Source organism: Cololabis saira, chromosome 6 (genome assembly GCF_033807715.1).
Source record: "Cololabis saira isolate AMF1-May2022 chromosome 6, fColSai1.1, whole genome shotgun sequence".
Lineage (NCBI taxonomy): Eukaryota > Metazoa > Chordata > Actinopteri > Beloniformes > Belonidae > Cololabis > Cololabis saira.
Genome location: NC_084592.1, coordinates 28,464,045 through 28,487,753, shown reverse-complemented (window position 1 = coordinate 28,487,753; position 23,709 = coordinate 28,464,045). Strand labels below are relative to the sequence as shown.

General features: G+C 39.1%; 1 protein-coding gene across 1 annotated transcript in view; it reads right to left on the bottom strand.

The window, feature by feature from the left end:
- Window positions 1–444: 444 nt before the first annotated feature.
- LOC133446104 (calcitonin gene-related peptide type 1 receptor) overlaps window positions 445–23,709 on the bottom strand; it is a 51,551-nt gene continuing 28,286 nt past the window's right edge. The window contains exons 2-13 of the mRNA XM_061723891.1: window positions 16,371–16,479; window positions 15,147–15,300; window positions 14,828–14,938; window positions 14,083–14,195; window positions 13,604–13,695; window positions 13,339–13,465; window positions 13,006–13,159; window positions 12,853–12,913; window positions 12,062–12,128; window positions 7,607–7,825; window positions 6,977–7,018; window positions 445–4,456 (exon numbers count right to left, since the gene is read on the bottom strand). Of these exons, the coding sequence (XP_061579875.1) occupies window positions 4,235–4,456; window positions 6,977–7,018; window positions 7,607–7,825; window positions 12,062–12,128; window positions 12,853–12,913; window positions 13,006–13,159; window positions 13,339–13,465; window positions 13,604–13,695; window positions 14,083–14,195; window positions 14,828–14,938; window positions 15,147–15,300; window positions 16,371–16,445 (1,437 nt within the window). The 5' untranslated portion in view covers window positions 16,446–16,479 and the 3' untranslated portion in view covers window positions 445–4,234. The remainder of the gene's footprint in view (window positions 4,457–6,976; window positions 7,019–7,606; window positions 7,826–12,061; window positions 12,129–12,852; window positions 12,914–13,005; window positions 13,160–13,338; window positions 13,466–13,603; window positions 13,696–14,082; window positions 14,196–14,827; window positions 14,939–15,146; window positions 15,301–16,370; window positions 16,480–23,709) is intronic.

The window sequence follows — 23,709 nt, the reverse complement described above, 5'->3', positions numbered from 1 at the left end:
GTTTATTTTAGCATTTGTCCAACCTGATGCTTCAACTCCAGTGTTCTAGACAGATGCATAACAGGGCCTTAACCCAGTTCTCATTTTCTTGTTAAAGGCTGAAAAATGTAAGGGAGTCCTGGGAAAAAAAGACGTGGTCTTGCTGGCACCTTATGTTGCTCTAAAATCTCAGTGTACCTTTTCTGTATTGAACTCAAAACTCAAAAATGACCTTAGTCAAGAGCACTTATATGACCCCATACAATCACCGAGCCTGACTTTTAGTCTTGTTGCTTTAAAAAGAAAAAAAAAAGTGCAATTCTCATTTTTTCCCGTAGGCTACCAATTTTCTTAGTTATGTGTTGCAGGAGGTGGAATTCAAAAATAGATGTAAAACATTGTAGAACAAATGAAATACATTAGACACTGATTATCAGGGGGTGTGCTCAATTAAGTCAAAGTAAATGTTAGAATCTTTTTTTTAATTTTCTTTCTTTATGTCCCAGAAAAATTGTGTTTGAAAATGTAAGTGAGTCAAGGCAAATGCTGTGCTATACTGTATTGGTAGGCAAATACATATAAGATAGCAACATTGTCTAATTCAATCATACAATGGATATATAGAAAACGTTCTTCACATCCAGAACTTAAAGAGAACCATTTACATTCAAACAGCAGTGTGGAGTCAACGTGTCGAGACCATCGAAGGTAGATACAGTACAGTATAGACAAAACACCACAGACACTGTCCTCAGTGCTTTTGTCATACTTCACAATACTTTACCAAAGTGTCACTGGGGGACTTTACAAACTCCATGAAGAGTCAAATGAAAAAAACATTTCACACATAAATATACAACGTGAATGATATACAAGATTTACTACAATTGCCAAAAGCTTCTGGTTTTTTCCACAGTTTGGATGAAATTACTTCATAAATGATTTTTAATGCATCACAAACAGTACATGACTTTTGATGAAAACGTCAAAATTCTGTCTCTGCAAATATATCATTAAATTAAAGCAGTACAGTGACGGCCATAAATACAGGGTGGGTGGGTTTTTTTTTTTTTAAATGTAGAAACTGTCCTAAAGATTTGACATGAAAGACAAAAAGTTATGCTGCTGGCTGATCGCACACAGTATCTGTGGCTTTAAACACCGTGAACACATGTTGTCCATGTATGTCACTTTTAGGTTTGTGCAGTTACTGTAGGTCATCACAGTTGTACTGAAGACTGAAAAACGGTGATGCGCATGATCCCAGGTAAACAAATAGTCATCAGTCTAAATGGTATTGACATTCTTTGTTGGACGATGGTTTCTTTGGACAGTTCAAGCTTATCCGCCTCATGCTTTTCGAGCACGGAAAATTAGAGAGGTTACATAACCCAACAGAGGTGAGAGGGAAACGGGTACAGTAGCATGTTGAGAGTTCCTGGTTCTGAGTATAGCATACTCCATAAATACTGTATATGTACATATATATATAAATCATGCACACACTCTCTCACATGTTCAGAGTCTCTGGGAAGAGATGTTGGATTCATATAAGTATTTACATCAGCTGATAGAGACTTGTATTCCCAGCAGTATGGAAAATGTGTTTTTTTAAAATGATGCATGGTACATCCTCTGATAGTTAAGCCTGACAAAGCGAGACACCGTAACGCAGCATCATCATCTGAACTCAGCACTGTTGCCCTTGTCTTATCTTTGCCCCACACCTGGGGTAAAAATAAAAATAATCTTCAGAGTTGGGCTGGGTGGCCACCTCTCCATTTTTCAGCACATTCTTAGATATATTTATTTAAAGAAAAAAAACAGATTGCAAAAAAAGCAATGAATTGATTTGTACGTCCACAGTAGAAAAATAGCACAAAGCCTTAAAAACGGCATTGAAAGCAGAATGAAAGCTGACCCCTTTTTTTTTATGTACTAAGCTGTGAGGAGCTAAACTCCTCTGGGTTATTCTTTCATCCCCAGTTTCTATCTCTTTGGTGCCAGAAGTCTTGACTTGCTTCATTTGCTGCAGGAAACGTGCTTTCTTTACTCCACGTCAAATTTGAATCCATTTTTAATGCACTTCAATTGATACCGCTTCTCCAGCCTCCTGGATTTTTAACAATAAAATAATCAATCCTCCATACTGGCCTTAAAGCATGCTTTTGACTGAACACAAGGGAGAAGATGCACACTTTGCAAACGTAATCAAGCCAGCCTTGGTGCACTGACTCGGCCAAACACGGAGGCTCTAATCCAAAATTAAGTTTGTTTTTTTGCAGTAAACAAATATAAGACTAACTTAAGATACTTTATTGAATTAATTATTATAGCTTTGAAGTGGCCTTGAAAATGAGGCCTGGAAGTAAAATGAGGCATAAAAACCATCCTCTTACACAGAAAATAGCACTGTGAAGAAGCAGAATGACATCGAGCAGATTACATAACAGTTTTAAAAGCATGTGAGCACGGTGCTAAAATTGAAACATTTTTTTTTTATATATAAAACACTCTCATTCATTCGGTCAAGTCCTTTTAAAACACACAAAATTCTGCATTTTCTAAACACTGTGCTGCTCTCAGTCACAACACTCATCTCAGTGATACCTGACTGTATTTGGTAAGAGTGAGAGCAAAAATGGCAGTGAGGCATAAAAGGGAATGTGATACGTTAATGTCCAACAAACCCAGCTCCTTAAATGTAACTTACAAGGTGCAGTGGAAAAAATATTGAATTCCCTGTTTTATTTTATTTATTTAATGGTGTTTCTATGATGAAACTAAGCCACCGAGTGGCACCACAGCTATCTTGTGTTTTGTACATGTTGGTACAAATAAAGGTCCAACATCAGCATCATCATGATGATCTCTGCAAATGATGTGTACATGTGGTTCTGTACATCAGCTGCAGTGACTGCAGGCGGGCTGGCCCGAATACCCAGTACATAATGGACTGGGAAGAGAACAAATATTGCTGGCTTCGACTGCAGGGACAAGAAACCCTTCTAGGGAGTATAGTTTGGTACCTGGAGCTGAACCGCACCGAGAATGAGGTTCTGAGAGGTTTGGGCTCCGCCTGTGAGCCTCTGGACCCGGACCCCCACACTAGGCCTCCGCGCCCACCTTCTGCCAAATTAAGGCTTGGAAGTTACTTGTCGTGCACAATGCATGTGCGAATGCACCGCGGATGCCACATGTGTCCTGGCCCTGGCTGCGTGATTGTGAATATTCTCGGAAAAATGTGTGATACGTATTCGAGAAGCAATATTCACTTGAACGGCCGAGGCGTTGGTTCAGCAGGGACAGCCCTGACTCGTCAGGGAGCTCTGCTGCAGTTACAGGCTCACTATGTGTGGCATTATGTTTAGTAAGGGTGAAAATCAAAAGCAGCAAATTGTCAAATGTCATCGAAAATCCTGTATTTTGCTTCCCGTAACAGCTGTCGAGCACGCTGAGCAGAATGCCGTGTTGCTTTCCTCCCAACAGCTGAAATGAACTGTGGCATCACTGCAGATGACATTTACGGCCAACATGGAGTGAGGGCTCTTTCTTTGTCGTTTCATTCCTAAATTAATCATTGCATGTCCACAAATGTTTTGACAAATATGGGACTATTTGGGTCCAGCCCTGCACTGCACGTACAGAATCAGCCGAAGAAATGCACAAGAATGCTGTGAAAGTTTGTGTTGCTGGAAATAGATCCTAATTCTGTTTTCATTTAATAAACTAAAAATATGGTTCGATAAATTAAGTTTAACATGTAAAATAAGCAATATAATATAGTTTTAATATATTATGATGCACCTGCTTGATGTTCTATCTACATTTGAATTTTTTCCTGCAAAAAAAGTAAATAAGAGGCAAGATTTCTTGGTATGGCACTAACAGTGTCAAAAAAAAAGTACAGTGTATTCATAGGCTTCTTGTGCACATCATGATGCTGAAAGGATAAAAAACAAAATAGCAGTCACTTAGTCCATTCAAAAACTATTTTGTTGGGTAGAAAAACTGCAACTATTATTATGAATATCAGAATGCGTTACGGTCCAAAGTGAAACAACTCAGTTGACAAACGGCGTGCAGGAGAAGCAGTGCCCGTTTGGGTGCGACAGAGTGAGAGTCCGAGTGTGCGCCATCCTCCTCCTCCACTCATTTCCTCTGACGTTGTGGGAGCCGGTGACTCTCCCTCCAAACATGCTGCACATCTTCTGAAGGCTGGGAGGATGGATGGAGTCTTGAGAGAGGGTCGCGGTCAGGCGAAGGGGTTGTCCGACCTTAAGATGGAGCTGTCCGTGTCGAGGTAGCTCTTGCCATTCATGTGTTCTGTGTGACTGTCGATGGTGTAGCAGCCCTGCACCTCCGTGATGGAGGACGCTGTGTAGGAGGCTGAGCGCAGGGCGTCTGAGTGGTTCCCTATGCTGCTGCCAAACTGGATATTGTACTGGTTCCAGTGCCGCCTCAGAACTCCTTGGACCTGGACAGAAAAACCACATCTCAGATATTAATAGAACTGCTTGTGAAATCATTAGTTGACTGAAAGTGAGGAGCGGTGCGTTCATAGCCAAGCTTGGGGTAATTTAGTAACTTCTCTATTGAAAATGATTGGTAAGGCAAAAAAATAAAAAGGCCTTTTATTTATATATCTTTTAATCCCTGACAGACCAAAATACTAGTATTCATCATGGTCCCAAAACAATTGTCTAAGCCCCCCCCCCCCCCCCTCCTAAAAAATTAAATAAAATATATAACATAAAATCAGCCTTGTTAATTTATCAGTTTTTCCAGTCTAAATGCTAAGCTACTCTAACAGCCATCATGCGTCTAGTTTCTATCAATATCAAGTTATATATATATATATATATATATATATATAAAGTGTTATATATATATATATATATATATAAGTATATATATATAAGTGTTTTTTCTAATTGAAATGACTGGTCTCTTGTTATATTTATGTCTAAGAAAAACTTCAGTGTCAGTGAAGTTTAATATTTCGTGTTGGCATGTTGGAACAGCCTACCGATCCCTATGGAGATGGAAGACAGAAGTGTTACATTAGAGGTTAAATATGGCATACCAGATCAAATATAGGCAACGTTATGTAGTTTTCTGTTCTTTCATTATTTCTAATTGTGATATTTTGATGTCAGCTTCTGCAGAGCATTGCTAGTAACACACAGGGGATGCTGCACAAGCTTTCTGTTTTTAATTTGTGTCTTGTGGATTTGATCCCACCTTGATGTGTCATGTTCTTTGGACTGTATCTACAGAACTGTGTGAACGGCAGGTTTTGATTAAACTTCTAAGTGAATCCATTTGCTGAACCCATGTTCCTGTCTATGGATGTAAGAGAGCTCTGCTTCTTTGAGTGTATAACGAGCTCAGGATTGGATCGCACTTTGGAAGCAAACTTATGTGAAAGAGCAGTAAAGTGCCACATGTGCTAGCTCTCTGTTCCCAGATCAAAGGCAAATAATTTGGAGAATCTTGTAAGCCCATTCACTTCAAACAAAAACAAGCCTTATTTTTATATACAGATCAATGGGTTTACAGTCTGTGGCCTTTTTAAAATTAGAACAAGAAGACAGACACACGAGAACTAAACATGTGAAGGGAAAAAGCCTTCTCCACCGCACAGTACGTGATGGCGGAGAATACAACTGTTTCTCAATACCAAGTACGCAAAGTTTGGACTTCTGTAATTGGTAACATATACTTTGCAAGTATGATGCGGGCAAGGCGATGAATGCCGTTTGGTCTTTCTGTAATTGGACCAGCAGGGTACTTGTGTGCTTGCCCCTTCACAGCTCGACCAGCAGGCTAACACCTACCGTGTTCAAAAGCAGCGGCAGTATAACTGAGCATTAATAAACTGGTGACTGAACTCCAAATATTATTTTATTTGATTATACACTCAAATGTTTGTCTACTTCACAAAATTATTCATAATGCTTATGCCCCCCCTCTGAAAAAGTTTGTGACACTCTGCTCTGAAAACACAGTACGTCTAACTAGATCTGTTACGAGGGGTGAGTGTAGTATTCCTCAACGTAGAACTCAGTTTGGCAGCTCTTCTTTTTCCTGTGTGGCCATGGGTCAGTGGAATGTCCTTCCCACAGAACTTATTCTATGTACAAATCCTCACACATTCTCATGCTTGTCAAAGCGCTGGTTACTAAGTAAGCAAGTTTGCACACATTGTTGAGTATTATGTGAGTGTGTGTATGTGTCTGGTTATGAGTGTGGTTGAGGATGAGGATGATTGTTATCTGTGTATTGTATGTGTTTGAATGTGTGATGAGAGTGAGAGAGAGTGTATGTGCTGTTGGTTTCTATTGTGCACTTTATGATTTGGCGCTCTTGTTTCCGTGCTTTTATTTATTAGTGCATTCTGTCAAATTTTTAAATATTATGGTTATTATGTCTTATTTAAATTAATCTTAATATTGTATCTGCTTAGCACTTTACCTGCCCAGGGACTACAGGCGGAAATTAGCAATTGTTGCTATAACCTGGCTCAGAGCATCTCTTCTTGTTTTACAAGATTAATGTTTTTTTTGTGCATTGTCCCTGTTTTAAATAAATAAATTCAATCAATCAAAATATTTACAACTGTTACATTATATGATATGCTTTTTAAATGGGTTTTATTCTTTTTGTATTTCAGCTGAGTTATTGGTGGAGGCTAAAATGAAAAAAACATCCAATAGGATCCATCTTGATAACCTAGCCCCTTGATAACCTATTTTATTATTTTAGATGCAAAATGCGGCGTTGCAAGAGCACAACCGTAACTGGATGGACACAAACTTTAAACTGGAATAGCACTTGGACAGTGACATTTCAAAAGTACACAGAACAGAGAAGTACACGTATTGAGGAAGGGCTTGTCTTGCCGACGTCTGATCACAAACAGGGAACAGAGCAATAATGAGTGTGGAGGCATTTCAGGAATAAAAGCAAGTAAAAGGACATGACCCAGACTTACTTCTCCATTGAAAAAGCAGAAGATGGTGGCCACAAGCAGACCCTGGAATAAAAACAGTGATATGATATGGCTTAGTCATTGGTTTGAAGGCATCTTCAGGCATAAAATGTTATGAAGCAGTGAAACATAAGTGATCTGAACTGCATTTTAAGAGCTATTTGAACCCATTGCTCAACACATTTTTCCCGTACTGCTCAACGCTGGGAAAGATGAGCGTGATGGAATAACCCTATGTCAACATCCAACTGATCTCAGCGACTTTCAGTTCAGATAATTCAAGCCTTCCTTCCTGCTGTTCTTTATCTTCTCTTTTGTGTGGTACAACATCCACAGAACCTGCTCATGGGCTTTTGGGCTTTTACTAAAAGCTAAGGAAATAATAAGGTTAAACATTTCAATTTCAGAAAAATAAATACTTCTTTCAATAGAGGAAAGATAAACCCCGGTATCAAGCTTTCAAATAGATTTTATACAAGCTAAATTACAACAGAACCTCACAGGAAACAATGACATACCATTCTAAAAATAAATGCTTGAATGCATTTACATAACACAAAGGTGATCACAGTCACAAAGTAAAAAATATGATGTCATTCAAGCCTTAATAGTGGCCATTGACCTTCGCCTCACCTGGTAATGCATTAGTATGTGCATAATGTAGTCATATATCTCAGAGGAAACCCGTCCTTCGGGCTTGTAGGGAATGAGGACGTACTGAATTCCCAGAAGAGGCACCAGGATGAGGGTTGCTCTCACCGCCTTCATGTAGAGACTGGACTCGGCTTGATGGGTCACCTTCAGCTTGGTGATGAGCACTCGTACGATGTTTAATAGAAAGAACAAATTGACCTAATGACGAAGGAAATCCATAGATCAATTACATGTGTACCTTACGGAGTGCATATTATCAACGAGTGGTATGAATTGGATGGTAATTTTCTGAGTTAACTGGTCAATAAAAATCATAAAATAAGGATGGAGTGTGGCTAAAATATTTAAAGTCATGGAAAAAAACCCTGACTCGACTATCGTAGATATGAGGAAGTTCATGGATGGATGGATGGGAATAAGTAAGTAACCTTATAGAAATTGTTGGATGGATGGATTTGGACCAACACATTTTCAATCCACTTACAGTTAATGATCCTGATCAAAGCCAACACAGCTTTTCAATAATTTATTCAACCTAGAAGATTATCAAAGAATGTTTTGGGTTTTTCTGAAAAAGCAAGCCCGATGTTTGCCTCAGAAGTCGTGTTTCCATTAACACTAGAATTGCACAAAAGCTGTTTATCGCAAAGAAAAACTAGAAATTTGAAAAAAACGTCATACTATTTTATGTTAAGGTTTTTATACATTTTGATAGTCCAGTTTAGTGCAAAAGTGTCTTTTTTGCATTCATCACGTCTCTGGCATCACCGCATGTGATATTGTCACTCAATCCAAAACCATCAAAACTTAGGGCCAAATCCACAAAAGGATTGCGCGGCTTTTGCGGCGGCTAAACCGGTGCAAATGAGACAAAAAGAGAGCGTCTAATTCACAAAGCACCCGCAAAGGGCGAATTGCTCCACAAACTGCGCTGCCAAGCAAATAGTGGCAGTCTGCGCCGGTGCCATTTGCATGCATGTAAATTAGGTATTTGCCCCCTTTCTATGCAAATAAGCCTCATTGCAAAAAGCGCCTAATTCAGAAAGGCCAGCGCTATTTGCCACACGCAAAAATAGTGGAGCAAATACCGTCTTTCAAAAGCGTGTATTAAACTGCGCGCAAACTCACTGCGGCTCTGTTTCTCTCTCTCTATTCAATATGATTCAAGCCTGTGTGATACTGAATGATATTAAGGGTGAAATCTACATTCAGACATGACTGTAGACAATCAGATCAAGTGGGGTTGTGGACTTATCGGATTTAAAAATAAAAGTAACAGGACGGAGTTCAGGATTCATCCATACATAGGGGCTGCTTTATTACAAACAATTCCACCATATAAACATATAAATCTAGAATGTGTGTGTTTAACAGCTGACCTGTAGGTGTGTGTAGCAAAACACAGAACATGAATTACCATCAGATCCTGATCTGATCCCGATCCAGTGTTAATGAAGTTACTGGTGCTGTGCCTTGTGCGTAAATGCGCACAGCCTCTTAACATTTGACATTTCATTAGCTTATTAGCTTATAGCTAAAGTTAAACAGTCTTATTGCTGCGGGGACGCAATGGATCTCCCGAACCGCTCCGTTCTGCAGCGGTCGCTCCTCTCACTGCGCTGCAGAACGGAGCGGTTCAGGAGATCCTTGCGTCCCCGCAGCAATAAGACTGTTTAACTCGTCCTGAACTCAGTTTCACACACTCACCTCTGCCACAACTGGACTATATTTTAGTTTGCACTTTACATGATATTTGTTTAAATACCTTATATGTTTATTTTTATATTATGAATGTGCTTTTATTGTCTGAATGGAAGTGTGGTTGATGTTGATTTTTATGTTTAGATGAGCTGCTGGACGGTTGAATTTCCCTTTGGGGATGAATAAGGTTCTATCTATCTATCTATCTATCTATCTATCTATCTATCTATCTATCTATCTATCTATCTATCTATCTATCTATCTATCTATCTATCTATCTATCTATCTATCTATCTATCTACATGCGAAATACTAGAAGTACAAATACGTGAAAGTTGAGGCTATTGTGCTCTCTGCAGTTTTCATTATGGACCAATCTGTGTGCTGAAATACGGAGAACACTGGAAACAGCTCCGCTCACTCAGACAAGTGCAAATTGCACTCAGCCGCAAAACTTTATGGACGTGTTTGCTCCGGTATATCATTAGAGCAAAATCTTTTGTGAATAGGACCTTAAAGCAGGGCAAATTGCGGGCGCAAATGCAGCGCAATTCCCAGCGCTATTTGCGGGCGCAATCTATTCTTTGTGGATTTACCCCTTAGTTTCCAGCTGGTTATTGGCCTCATGACAAGATTTTGTGCTATAATCCTTCCTAACCATCATGCATTACTGCATACACAAGGGGTTCGCCTTTGAATAATAACTTAAATGATCATTTGCCGCCTTCATCTTCCGTCGACCATTTCGCAACATTAGTAACGGAAGTTGGAGTAATTTGTCCAAAACTAAAGATGCATCCATCTTTTTTGCGGTCGGGATCTTTTTCATACTTTATTTTGAAGAGAAGTCTCACAGGACGACATTCCAGGAGCGTTGTGCTCCTAAAAAAGAAGAAAAAACTACCATTCAACGGTAACACCGGACCCCACGCAGCGGTACCTTGTTCCAATTTCAGAATGGTTTTGTTTTGAAAAAGCGTAATGGAAACCCACCAAGAGACTATTGCATAATTGTTCACCAATCTCTTAAACAGACTTCATGATATTTGCAAAATAGTTTATTCTGCACACAGTGCTTTATTTTAATGGTAATCAATCTGTTTTGACTAGATCATGACATTTTTTTTATTTATACATATCTCATTTCCTCGTCCACTCTTGGGTGGATTTGCATCAGTATTATGGACAATTACCCCACTGAAAAGTCAACTTTTAGCTTATGTTCAGGTTGTGGGAGGTGGCTTCACAGTATGTTTAAACATTCAACATGACGTTTCTCCCACCACAAATACAAGGTTTACGATGCCTCTTGTAATTGTGGTCAAACCAGTTTTACCTACTGTATGACTTGCCTGTTCAGTGGATGTTAGTTCAAGGTGTCTGATGTGAGAACATTCATAAGAGTTAGGTTATCCAAATTAAATGGGAGTTCTTTTCACATCCTTTACCAGAATTAAGGATATAGGCTAAGAGTTTATTTTAATTGGTCTTGGGCCTCGAAAGAGCAGAAAGCTTTTTGGATACGGTGTAATGTCCCCGTACACTTTATTAAAGAGTACATGGCCCTGTTTTTGATTCAGCCTCAGGGACCTGAAATGGTTGCTGCTTGTGTCTCTGCCTGTTCTTGTGTCTGTTTGTTTGTTTTTTCTGTGCCCGTTGTGCGTTTCCCAGTGTTTTTTTTTAGTTTCAGACTAGCAGCACCCCCCACCCCTTCACATTAAAAAAACCCAAAAAAAACAACAACTCTATCTATATATATATATATATATATATATATATATATATATATATATATATATATATATATATATATATACATAAAATATATATATGATATATTTATATATATATATTATATACATAAAATATATATATATATATATATATATATATATATATATATATACATAAAATATATATATGATATATATATGATATATATAAATATATATATTTATATATATATTATATACATAAAATATATATATATATATATATATATATATATATATATATATATATATATATGCCTTAGGTTTTTACCAACTTGGTATTAACCATTAATATATATGCAGACAAAAAAAAAAAAAAAAATAGAGTACATAGCCCAACATGTCTGGGGTCCAAACAAGAAGGCTTCCACCAATCACTCTAGCAGGTTCTACACATTAGTACCTGATCTGAAGGTCCTGATTCCCACATTCCTGATCCTGTTTTAGAAATAATTAGCCATGTCACATTAAGGCACTTCTGAAAGTAAGTGTTTGATTTGAAAAAGAAAAAAAAATCTCAGGCCCAAACCAACATCAAAACATTGTTTGTTCCCTGAAACCTGAACAAACCGATATAAACATGTTTTGACACTGAACATCTGGAGCCAAGAGAGTCTTAAGGGACTAGTTTTCTCTGAAGCACGTTCCACTGCACTGATTAGGTGAATTCCTAGAAAACTACACAGGCCTGGGGACCACAGGGTGGGTCCTCTGAGGGGCAGATGAATTGATTTCACAAGAAAAGTACAATTAAACATGCAATGAAGCTATGTCCTGCTTGTGGGCCCCCCACAGCGTCCACTCAGAGGAGGGCAAAAACGTGCTATTGAGCTGATTGTGCAAGAAAATACCATGACGGAGCAAAAAAATCTAAATGTTTTATTTGACTTAAGACTGACAAAATATTGAGATTGAATCTGCTGTGGCTGAGTAGTTTTAGAGGAAGAGTGAGCCCTCTTACCAAAAGTGCAGCACATATGGGACCGTGGATGATGTAGAGTAGCGACGTTTTGGAGCTAATCCAACAGCTGAAAGGGAGAGGCGTAGAAGACAAAAAAAAAGTTTGCACAACCTTATCAGTGGATCACAGGAAATGTTATCTCTATTGGAGATGTTGAAACGGAAAATGCAGATAAAATCACATTAGACAATCTATTCCACAGAGATCTACAGAATATATCTTCATCTAAACCTCGGCCCAAATACTAAACAAGATTACAGTAAAATAGAGAGCTATGTACAGTGGCAAAATACTACAAAACCATGTGAGCCCACAAGAGATCATCTGTTCTTCATCTAAGTCACAGTAATACAGAAAAAAACAATGTGCCTAAGCTGATAAAACACAAACATTTATAATTCTTCGTGTTTCTCGTATATTGAAAACAGCCATTAACCAATCAGCTGGAGGACAAAAGAAAAAGAACCCTCAGATGTCTGGTATGAATGTCTCTAATAAGGTCATTTCACAGCATCTCCAGAGGTTTAAGTCTGTGCTCTGACTGGGTCAATCCAAAAGTCTAATCTTTTTTTTAGGCCATTCTGTGGTGGATTTTACTTGACAGAGCTGCAGGTTATTGCTCTGCTGCATCACCCAACCTCTGCTCGGCTTTGGCTGGTGGAGAGCCAATGTGCAACATTGTCATATCACTTTTCACCAAAATTGGGCCTTGATTTCTCTCTCAATGACAGCGAGTGTAACCGGTCCTGTGGCAGCAAAACAATGCCTTGGTTACGGTAATGTTAACTTACTTGTCGTTGTAGTAGTAACTCCGAGCTATGGCATGGATGGAAGCTGGAATAAGTGGAAAGCCTGCAATAAAGGGAGAAATGAAGTTAAAAAAAAATGCTTGAAATGCTTATATAGCGTTAATTCTTTTTTTTGGTTGCTAAATTCCCACTCACCCCAGCCGAGGAGATAGTACCACATTAGGTGTTGCTTCTCAGCAAACACAGCCACCACGATGAGGGTGTGCAAATAGATCCCCTCACACAGCATCCAGAAGTAATTACAGCCAAAGAGGTACAGATGAATAAACTGGGACACTTTACAGCTTGTCTGAGAAAGAATAACATCACATTGTGAATACAAACGGTGACCGCACTGATTAGCGCAACGTTAGAGAAGCTTCTCAGCTGATTTATGGCATTTTAAACGTTTAAAGCGATGACGGCTGTAGTGGAAAGTGAACCAGCAGGGGAATGTCTAAATAAACTGAGTGATGTGGATAAACTAACCGGATTCCTCTGCACCAGCTCCTGGTTATTTGCTACTGCCGTCAGCGAAATGATGGTGACCACAGAGTTCAGGACGAAAGAGAAGAAGAGGTTTTTGTGAAGGGTGATCCTTTGGCAACTCAAACTTCTGCAAAAAGAGGACAAACGGGGGGGTGGGCATCTCACTATTTCACCTCGCTTCGCTGATGATTCATGCAAAGACTCATAATTAAACAAAAACAATCTCTGCCAATGAAGCGTGCTGACATCAGAGATGTTGACCCACTTGAAATGGAAGAATATAGCGAGGGAGATGAAGAGGGAGGCCAGCGACAGTCCGTGTCCTATGAGGGCCAAGTAGAGAAGATTCATTGCAGTCTGGAAGGAAACAAGAGGCGGAAATTGCTTAATTTGATCTGTTCTGCTTGTGCAGAACAGATTGCAACTTGTGTACTGTGTGCTGATGAGCCTTTAGGTTTCGATAAATGGCACTAAAGGGTCGAATCTGCTTTACGTAAAGCAGATGAGTGCATGAATGTTGAGTGCAAAAGCAACATTAGTATTTAGATTCTTCCATTACCTACTCTGCATGTATGAGAAATAACTACTGAGGTTTACACAGGTGAGATGCACGTTCATGACCTTTCACGATTGTGTTGTCACTGCAAATGTACAGTAATTGTACAAGCATTTACTGAAAGGTCTAATCATAAGCCAGGTATTTACACTCTGTATGTGGTAATGGCCTTTTGTGATGTTACCTACCACTCTGCCTTCGTTGGTGTGCTCGTTGCAGCGAGTGTAATTGGTCCATGTCCGGTTGCTCTCTGGATGCAGAAACCAGTGGCCGCTCTCGGTACAGATCTTTGTGACCATTTCTGCAGGGAGAATTTCAGGAAATCAGACCAGCCTGTGTCCTTTTGTAAGAAAACTGTGTGTCCTTGCTTCACTAGGACTCTGACGGCTTTCGTGCAGCTGTGTTTGTGTTTCAGGTAGTATATGCAGGTAGAGCGCATATGCCGAGAGCTCTTTGTCTTTTGAAATAAAAGGCAGACAGAGGAGGGTGAGTACAGTAACTTATTTAATGAACCCAGTGATCCTTTTACACAGTTGCTCACATGGAAACAAATTGACCATAAAGATCCACAACAAAAGGCGAATAATCCTGTCACTTTACAAGCAACATATACAAATCCTAATAAGATAAAACTCAAATTAGTATACATTTATTTGACTTGTTAGCTTTGACCGGACTGTATTGCCTGTGAAGAGGACATGTTTTACGTTATAAAACACCAAACTTAGACTTCGCTGATGTGTCTTTGAGACGTTTTCTGATCAAATCTTTTCAATTCTCACTACTGGAATAAGGTTCTCTTCTTCTTTGCATCCACGCCTCAAAAATGGGGGGTTGAGTCAGGATGCCACAACCTATTGCTATTTTAACTTGGTTTTTTGCCAAACTTGAAACCAGATGCGGTATGTTTGAGCACAGTGTTGCAGATCTCACCTGACGGATCGAAGTCCTGGAAGTAATCCGGGCAGTGTTGCTCAGTTGCAACTCCTGCTCTCGTGTCCTCCCAGCACAGCCAGCCATCCCAAGTGCGATTACACATAGACTCTAAAACCAAAGATACATTTCTCAGGTCTGAATGGTTTTATGAGTCACTGTTTTACATTCAAATTCAGCTGAAAAGACTGACAACTATTATCAGACACCATTTGAAAGCACTTGTAGCAATTAAGCAAACAGCGTTTTAAACAAACGTCTTTCCAACTTCTCAGTAAAGACAGCATTAAAATTCAGAATCATGAAATATTAAAACCACCTTGTCTGCTCTGGGTATTGTCCTTCATTATCTTTTGATAGCACTCAAACTGGGCTGTAACGATCTTGTTCCTGGTGAGTCCAATGTCATGGTAGACATTGGTTTGGTGCTGCTGCTGGGTGTCATTAACCTCCATGCTTGCCTTTACCAGAAACTATGGGGAAGTAGAGAGAGTGGGGTTTAAGAGAAAAAGAGACACAATGGCAGAGTTGCAAAAAAATATATACAAAAAAGATTTCATATGTATATAATATTAAATATATGTTTTCAAACATGATTGAAGATCATGGTGATTTTAACATAAAGGTCAGTAAAGATCGACTCGTTTTTGGAGAGAGAGTCCCCAGTGGTCAGTCGAGGAACTGCGACTAAACTCAATTTCTGGTTGCCATTGAACTTGCGAAGGATGTGTGTAGGGCTGGGCGATATATCGAGATTTTAATATATATCGATATATTTTCAAACACGATATGGTACGAGACAATATTGTTTATATCGATTTAAAAAATAAAAATAAAAAAAAAATTTTTTTACATTTTTTTTTAAAATGATTTTGATATAGCTTATTTTGTGACAAATTGACTTGAATGTTTTATTTGAGATTTGCACAAATGTTTTGTTATTTGCACAACTGTCAACCTCAGTGGAAAAGTCTGCCTGTTACTGTCTACATTGTATTAATTGCACAGTGTATTTTAATTTAATTGTTATGCAGGAAAGGGATATTTGTTTTATTTTATTCAAGAAGCATTTTTATTCTATATATGCAGGCAGTTTATTTTTATTCATTTGTTTTATACATGTTGATATTGTGCAGACCTCTGTTAATAAAGGTACCTGTGTGACATTTGGCACGAGGCTTTGTATTAAAACTGACTGTTTTTTTAAGGGTTTGCCTCAGAAAAAAATGAAGCTAACAGAGATGCTATGCTATAATGCTTTGGGGGAAACCCCAATTAAGGCACAGAAAAAATATCGAGATATGTATCGCCATTTAGCTAGAAAATATCGAGATATGACTTTTGGTCCATATCGCCCAGCCCTAGATGTGTGTCTGACACATCCACTGCCATTACCCTTCCGTGTGCACAGTAAAGTGGAGATAAGTCATTACTGTATGGTCGTCTTGGTTAAAAATGATAAATTAACAAGGAACAGCTCAGAATATGGAAAAGTGTATCTCATGATGAATATTATATATCCTGTGTGTATAGGTTGTCCTACCGTTGTAAGATTGCACAGAAGCATGACTGCCACCATCCAACTCCGTCCAAAACTGTTCAGCTTCCTCTCAGCCATGACAAAGCCAGTTGGTAGTTTACCAGCTGCAGATCTGGAACAGAGAACAAACAGCTGAAACACTTGCAAAAGACCATACAGCCAAATATTGCTACTATAGTTACCATCATAGCCAAATTTAGCTGGGATTAGACCACAGGGTTACTTAAACTCAGGCTAAACAGCCTTGTTATAAACATTTATTAACAACAACATGCAGATTTCTGGATCAGTCCACATGGATGAGACGGGATGAACTGCGGGACAGACATCTCTGTCTGTGTGTGTTGTTGCGGATCAGTCTGAAATTAAATGCTCCAACAATGTACTTGGCTTAGTGATTGAAGAATATCACAGCTGACAAAACATGCCAGTAGAATGAGGCCAGCAGAGCCCCATCGTTGCAGGGAAGCTCCAGTGTCCTGACAAAAGTAACGCAAGGACGCATTCTTACTCCTCATGTGTGTTTTTATACTCCACTCAGTCTCCGTCACACAGTCTCAACTGTAACGACACTTATAAATTCTAAGTGCATTCACACATTTAACTTTCAAAGGTGATGCTTGCATCTCAGCAAAGGAGCCCCCCAGAGCGAGGTTTGGAGTAAAGCTGCAGACCACTGGGATTTCCGGGCTGCTGCATAGCAGACGAGCCAGAATTCAAATCGAAGCCTCAGCTAGTGCAAATTTTTTTTTTTCAAAACAGTGAGTTTGCTAATGCCTGGAGCCTCACTGGCTTCAGATATTCAATACACAACTCTCCCAAAAGATTAATTTGTTGCTTTTGTGTTTTATGTATGTGTATGTATGTACACACACATATATATATATATATATATATATAATTTTATTAATACATCACGGTACTAGCAAGAAGTTCCCTCATCACTTTTCAGCCAGAACCAGGTTGTTGTATGAATCTGTAGCAGTGAGGCTGATCGGAGAGACAAAGGGAACCTGAACAAGATCCAACTGGGTAGAGTGTATGGCATTCAAGAGTGGAACTACAAGTGTCTTTTATAAATCAGTGGAACTAGGTCACCGCTTCCCTGTACAACATGTGGTATGTAATTAAATTTAGCGGACCAGCTCGGCAACAGAGAAATGGGGGAATGGAACTAACGCAATGCAGTTTTCAACAATAAAGCACATGTCTTAATGGTCTCTTACTGATGTTCATATTGTGTATTTTGATAGAGTGGGTTTTACAGAAATCAGATTTTAAAGAAAATGGATTTAACAGAGAATCTGAAAATATAAAAGAGCTGTGAATGATCGTCCAGCGTTCTTCTTTTTTTTTCCAGCGTTCTTCTCTCAACACTCATCACCATCTTGCAGTAATCGCAGTAATGTACTAAAGTGGACTAAACACACATGACTCAACAGACCTCCTTGGGGGACCTCTTCTGCCAAGGACAAGAGAGTAAAAAAATAAATAAAAATAAAGAGATTGAGAATAGAGTATCTCAGGTGCTTACAATTTTCCTTTTTAAAAAGAAAAAAAAAATCCAACAACTGCTTGATTGAAAAAGAAAGCAAAGTAATGGGGCAATTACACACGTTCAAGCTTCGTCCCACCATGCAGATCCACATTTGCTCTACTTACAGGGTGCCGTCACATCTACAGGCTGCTTAAAACAGTCAATTTTCTTGCTCGGTGGCGTTCATTTTGGTGTGAACACAATAATAGCACTAAGGTGAGGAGCAAAATTAACCAGGTCAAAACCCCCAAGAGGAGAAGGAGAGGTTCTCTCAATCCAAAACCACTTGCTTTAAATCAGTTTAACCTCTACTCCCCAAGGAGTAGAGGTGGGCAAAAATATCGATATGGCAATATATCGCGATACTTTTCCAGCCGATTCAATATCGATATTCAAAATTTGAATATCGATTTTTTTTTTTTTTTTATCCCCGATCTTTTTCCCATTATACCACCCAGTGCTCCTACCTAAGTGACAGTCCTGGGCATTGCCACTCTCTACCAAACCTGGGAGGGCCCTGCACTGAGCTCAGGTTTTATTTCACGTTTTATTTCATTTTATAATTTATTTTTTATATAACACAATTGCCTGTCCTTAAAAAATGAAAAATAATGGACAGAGGTTTATTTATTTATGGATTTATATCTATACTGAATGATCACTGTGCCTGTCCTTGGTTTTAGTACCCATCTTTCTTGTGTTTATTATCATTTTCCACATAATTAAAGCAACCTCATACTAAATTTAATGTTAATTTCATATGATGTAAATAATATGAAAAACATATACAAATATGTTGTAACTTTAGCTTGTATAGTTATAATAAAACATTGTTTTGACTCAGTTTGTGCCATGAATTGTCACTATAATCTGATGAACGTGCAACTCGGATTTTAAGATCCATCACTATCATCTGATGTACATATATACAACTTGGATTTTAAGATGTGTAATGCATTTTTAAATTTTTCGGTGAACTATGTAGAATATAATAATCGGGATATCGCATAATCGGGATATCGCAATGTGTATCGTATCGTGGCTCAAGTATCGTGATGCGTATCGTATCGTGAGGTCCTTCCCAATACCCACCCCTACCAAGGAGTATGCATGTTATTTTTATTTATATAATGTTTTTCTTCATACAAAATGAAACTTTACACCAAAAAGTAAATAAATCAGCCTGGGACTCTCAGAAGATAGTGGAGGCTCATCTGAAGCGAGAAGACTGTACTGTCACTTGTGGGTTTCACTGTCTTCAACAGCTGGATTTACAGTACATGAAGACGATTTATCTTATAAACAAATATGGATTTTCAAATAAACTGGGGAGAACTATAGTGAGAGATGTCAAGGAGCCCAATGTATGCAAAGATGATTATTTGTTGATGTTGATGTTGTGAGGTCATTCAGGAAGAAGTATTGGAAGTGTGATGGAAAATTTTGACTTGGCCACTTGGATTAAACCAAAACTACTGTGAAGAGCAAATGTAGCCTTGTACAGAGAACTGAGTCTGCAGAATCGTAAGAATGAATCATAATTTATGCTTTAAAATCATAATGCTTCCTTTGTTTGTTGTCATTCTGCATCGACACACCTGATGTATGTTCTGACCCATTTGCATCCAACTACTTAATTAAATCTACTGAAATCTGGCTCATCTCTCAAGTGTTATTCTTGGAAACTTAGATACACTCAGTTTCAGTCCATACATATTAAAAAGCGTTTAATAGGTTTTTCCACAACAGGAAGTTTTGTCTTTTGCTCTGAGACCAAACTTGAGACACATGGAAGCTGCTTTTGTTTGATGACGGAAGAAAGAGACCTCCAACCCAAGAAACGGAGTTCCCACAGACAGTGACCATAAACCCTAATCCTAACCCTAACCATTAACCCTGACTCAATTTTTCCACAGCTTGATCCAAGAGGGGCTCTATCAGGGCTCGTATCTTAACTCCATCGAGAATATGTGTAGGAAGCTCAAGGTTAATGTCCAGGCTCGGAAACAAAGTCATTTAGATGAAAGGCATAAAGGAGCTATCATTCCTCAAATGTCACGTCAATTTAGTTAGGAATTACCCTGTGAGATTTATGTCACGTGTAAGTCACAAAGGTTGCACTAATTATTACTAATTGTCCAAAAGCCAATTATTTTGGCCTTTGCATCAGTAAAATATATCAGCTTAAAAGATATTTGTCTTTGTTCTTGTGGAACCAAATAAACTATAAACGCTGTTGGTTAAAGCAATGTTCATTGAAAAGTTAAGTTATATTTGATTTTCATTAAAGGGGACCTATTATGAAAATCACGTTTTCTCTTGCTTTAACATATATAAAGTGGTCTCCCCTCAGCCTGCCAACTCAGAGAAGGAGGAAAGCAACCAAATTCTGCAGTGTCTGTACAGCCGCCCGGATGAGCCATCCAGTGGGATGTGGATTCTACGAGCCGTTCAGAATCGGGCTCGTTACGTAACGACGGGCACAATTTACATCGGTTGGCCTCCGATGCGTGAAACCACGCCCACAACTAACTCCGCCGGCCGGAGCTTCCGCCATTTTTCCGTAGCAGTGTATCGCGTCATTCAGGCAGCCAATCAGCACAGAGCCTCATTATCATAGCCCCGCCCACTCAGAATCCCACATTGATAATGAGGTTAGAGAATGGGATGATAAAGACATGGCTCAGAGGCTGAATTTCTAATTTATTTAGCAAAAACAATCAAAAGCTTGTTTTTAAGACATTCAAGCCCTTTTTAAAATAGGTATTAGATGCCATAATAGGTCCCCTTTAAGTGGGGATAAACATTTTGACCTTAACTGTATTTCTATACACCAAACAAACAACATGGTGAAGCCTTGGCCCTTTTCCACTAGCACCTACTCTGCGCGGTTCTACTCGCTACGCCCCCGTCTTGCTTGTTTTCCACTACGGGCCGAGACGGGTAAAGGCTGGCCAAGTATATACTTTTTCTGTACCTTTTCTGCCGAGGTTCTGAGCGTGCTGAGTCGGCCCTGTATCTGACGTCATCACCCTCCACGCCACCGATTGGTCGGGGGGCGGGGCCGTATGACGTTTGAATCAGGAAGCGGGAGTCAGCGCGAGAACAACTCGCAGCGATTTTATTATACAGCACAAACGTCTTTTTGGTGATCCAACTCTGAGGTGCAGATGTTCATAAACTTGGTGGCTGAGAAGAGAATTAAAAAGGGATGTAGACCGGCGATAAGGAACGACCAGTTCTACCAGGCGCTCTGTTTTTTTCTCAGCCGCTCGCGGCTCCAGCTGATTTCTCATCAGCGCCGACACAAACAAAGGGGTTGCGCAATCGAGTACGTCACAGCAGCTTCACCCCAACCTGCCCACTTCTCACCTGGGTGTCGAAAAACAAACGAGGACAAATAAAAGCGGGTGGAGGCGGTACGAGGCCTGACGAGCCGTCCTGAGCCGGGGCGCGCTGAGTAGGTACTAGGGCTGTTCGATTAATCGATTTTAAATCGTAATCGCGATTATGTAATTAGAACGATGTTAAAACGTGAAAATCGTAAAATCGATTTTTCACTTTTTTTTTTTTTTACCTTGTCTGCACACATATTAATGATTGGAAATACCTCTCAATACCTGCGACAAGTGCCCCATGGGAGAGGCTCTTTAGTGTAGGAGGGGGCGTTGTAACATGCCACCGGGCATCCCTCAAGCCAGATGCGGTAGACCGGCTCGTGTTCCTTGCAAAAAACTTGCAAATGTGAATAGCAAATGTAATGACTGACATTACACACCTCTACCTCCTTCATGGGTTGCATTATTATTTAGCATGCAAAGACCCAGTTTAGTTTAATTAGAAAATGTCTTGTTTTATTTAATTGGAAATATAACTTACTGTATGTTTGCAAGTGCTGATTTGCTGATTTTTTTTTTCAGAGATAAAACTTTATATTTTATTATATTTTTTAAAACTTTTTTTCAACTTATTTTACAGAGTTTTGCACTTTATTCATTCATTTTTGGTTTAATAAGAGCAAAGTTTGCACTTAAAGCCCAATGGGGCAAATGTTCAATAAAAAAACAGCATATTTGAAATCATTTCTTTGCCTTTTGTCAATTCACAAAATAATCGTAATCGTAATCGAAAATCGGATTTTGAGAGAAAAAAATCGAGATTTTATTTTTGGGCAAAATCGAACAGCCCTAGTAGGTACTAGTCGAAAAGGGCCAAAACCGCAGAGGAATAACTGAGGGCACAGGAGAGCCATTAGCCCCACATCATAGAGCTATCTGAGACTGGACCTCAAGTCTAGTCAGCGAGGAAAGGAAAGAGGACGGGCTTACTGAAAGTGGGATTGTGAAGCATTATAGTTATCCGCAAAGTAGAAACAGGCGGGAAGAAGTCAGCTGCTCTGTCACACATGTATGCAAAAAAACTAACGCTCACAAGCACACACTCTCAAGTGGAACAACTTTCCTCTGCCAAATTCCCCAGCTGTGTCTTGGCCGGTGTTGTTTTTTTCATACATTACGCAGTAATGCAGAGGATGTATCTTGTCAGATGGCGACAGATGTCAAAGAATGTTTTCCCAAAAGTAATTTGCTTTGTAGTTGCGGTTGTTACCATTTTAGCATCTCTTATTTGAGGGCTTGTTTGAACTCCACAGTACAGTTCAGTCTTACCGGTGTTAGATTGAATAAAAAAACAAAGTGATCTTTTACATGTAAATGGAAACCATTTGTCCCGGTTAGAGCACAAAAAACATAGGTAATTAAAGCTGTAGAGGGATGACAAGATGTACTTTGTCATTCTCAATTAAGGCAGAGACTAGACAACCCTTTCTTAACTAAAAAGTGGTCCAAAAAGGCATTTTTATCTGCGACTCATCCACAATAGTTCATATTCAAAGTCTATACTCAGCTCTTGCTTAAACAAACATTAATCAAATTGTTTTCAGTTTTCATTCATCTCAGGCAGCATACATGTTTTATTAAATCATTGCTATGCCTTATTGAGGCCAGATTATGCTTTTCCATGTTTTCTGACTTTCCTACAAAGTTAATACAGTGAATTACTATCTGAGACATGGCCAGAGTCTCAGAAAAAGATGGGACAGATGTTGGAATACGGCTGTGAACAAAATACCTGGGTTTCAAAATGCTGAGAATGCCTCGTGGAAAGGTTTCTCTCTTACGTCAGCCCACTATGATGTCACCCAGAGCGGATTGTCCTAGTATGATTATATTCTTGATGCAGCACACATCCATAAGAGCAGGATCGTCAGCAGGCTTTTTAAAATCTGTTCTTCCGAATCAGTCTTTTACTTTTGTTTCGAAGATGCCTCCAAAGAGACTTGATTTTGGCTGTGATGGGAAGTTGGGTGACGACAGCTAAGGGAATAGTTTATTTTCCAGGAAAGTAACATAACTAACATAACTTCACAGAAGAGTGTTTTATGAACAAGGCCCAAAACTAAGACTAGCCTCAAGCTGATTCTATTTCAACGCCCAAAAAGTCCCTTTAATGCATCTCACACCCAAAAAACAAAATCATTTACTGTAATCATCCAAAGTCACACTCAATTAGTTCGCAACTAATGAAGTGGTAGGTAGTTTGATGAGAACATGGTTAGTCTTTTATAATCCTCGACTCCATATCGTTCCTGACTCAGTATTTTACAGCACCTCCCGTATCCTAAGACAACGAAAACCATAATGTTGTAAAACAGCAGGTGCTAGCCAAAATATTTACTGAGCAAAGATGTCCAGCTGTAATGTTTGGGGGTGGGGAAAATAAAAAGCAATGTAATTGTGGCTAGAA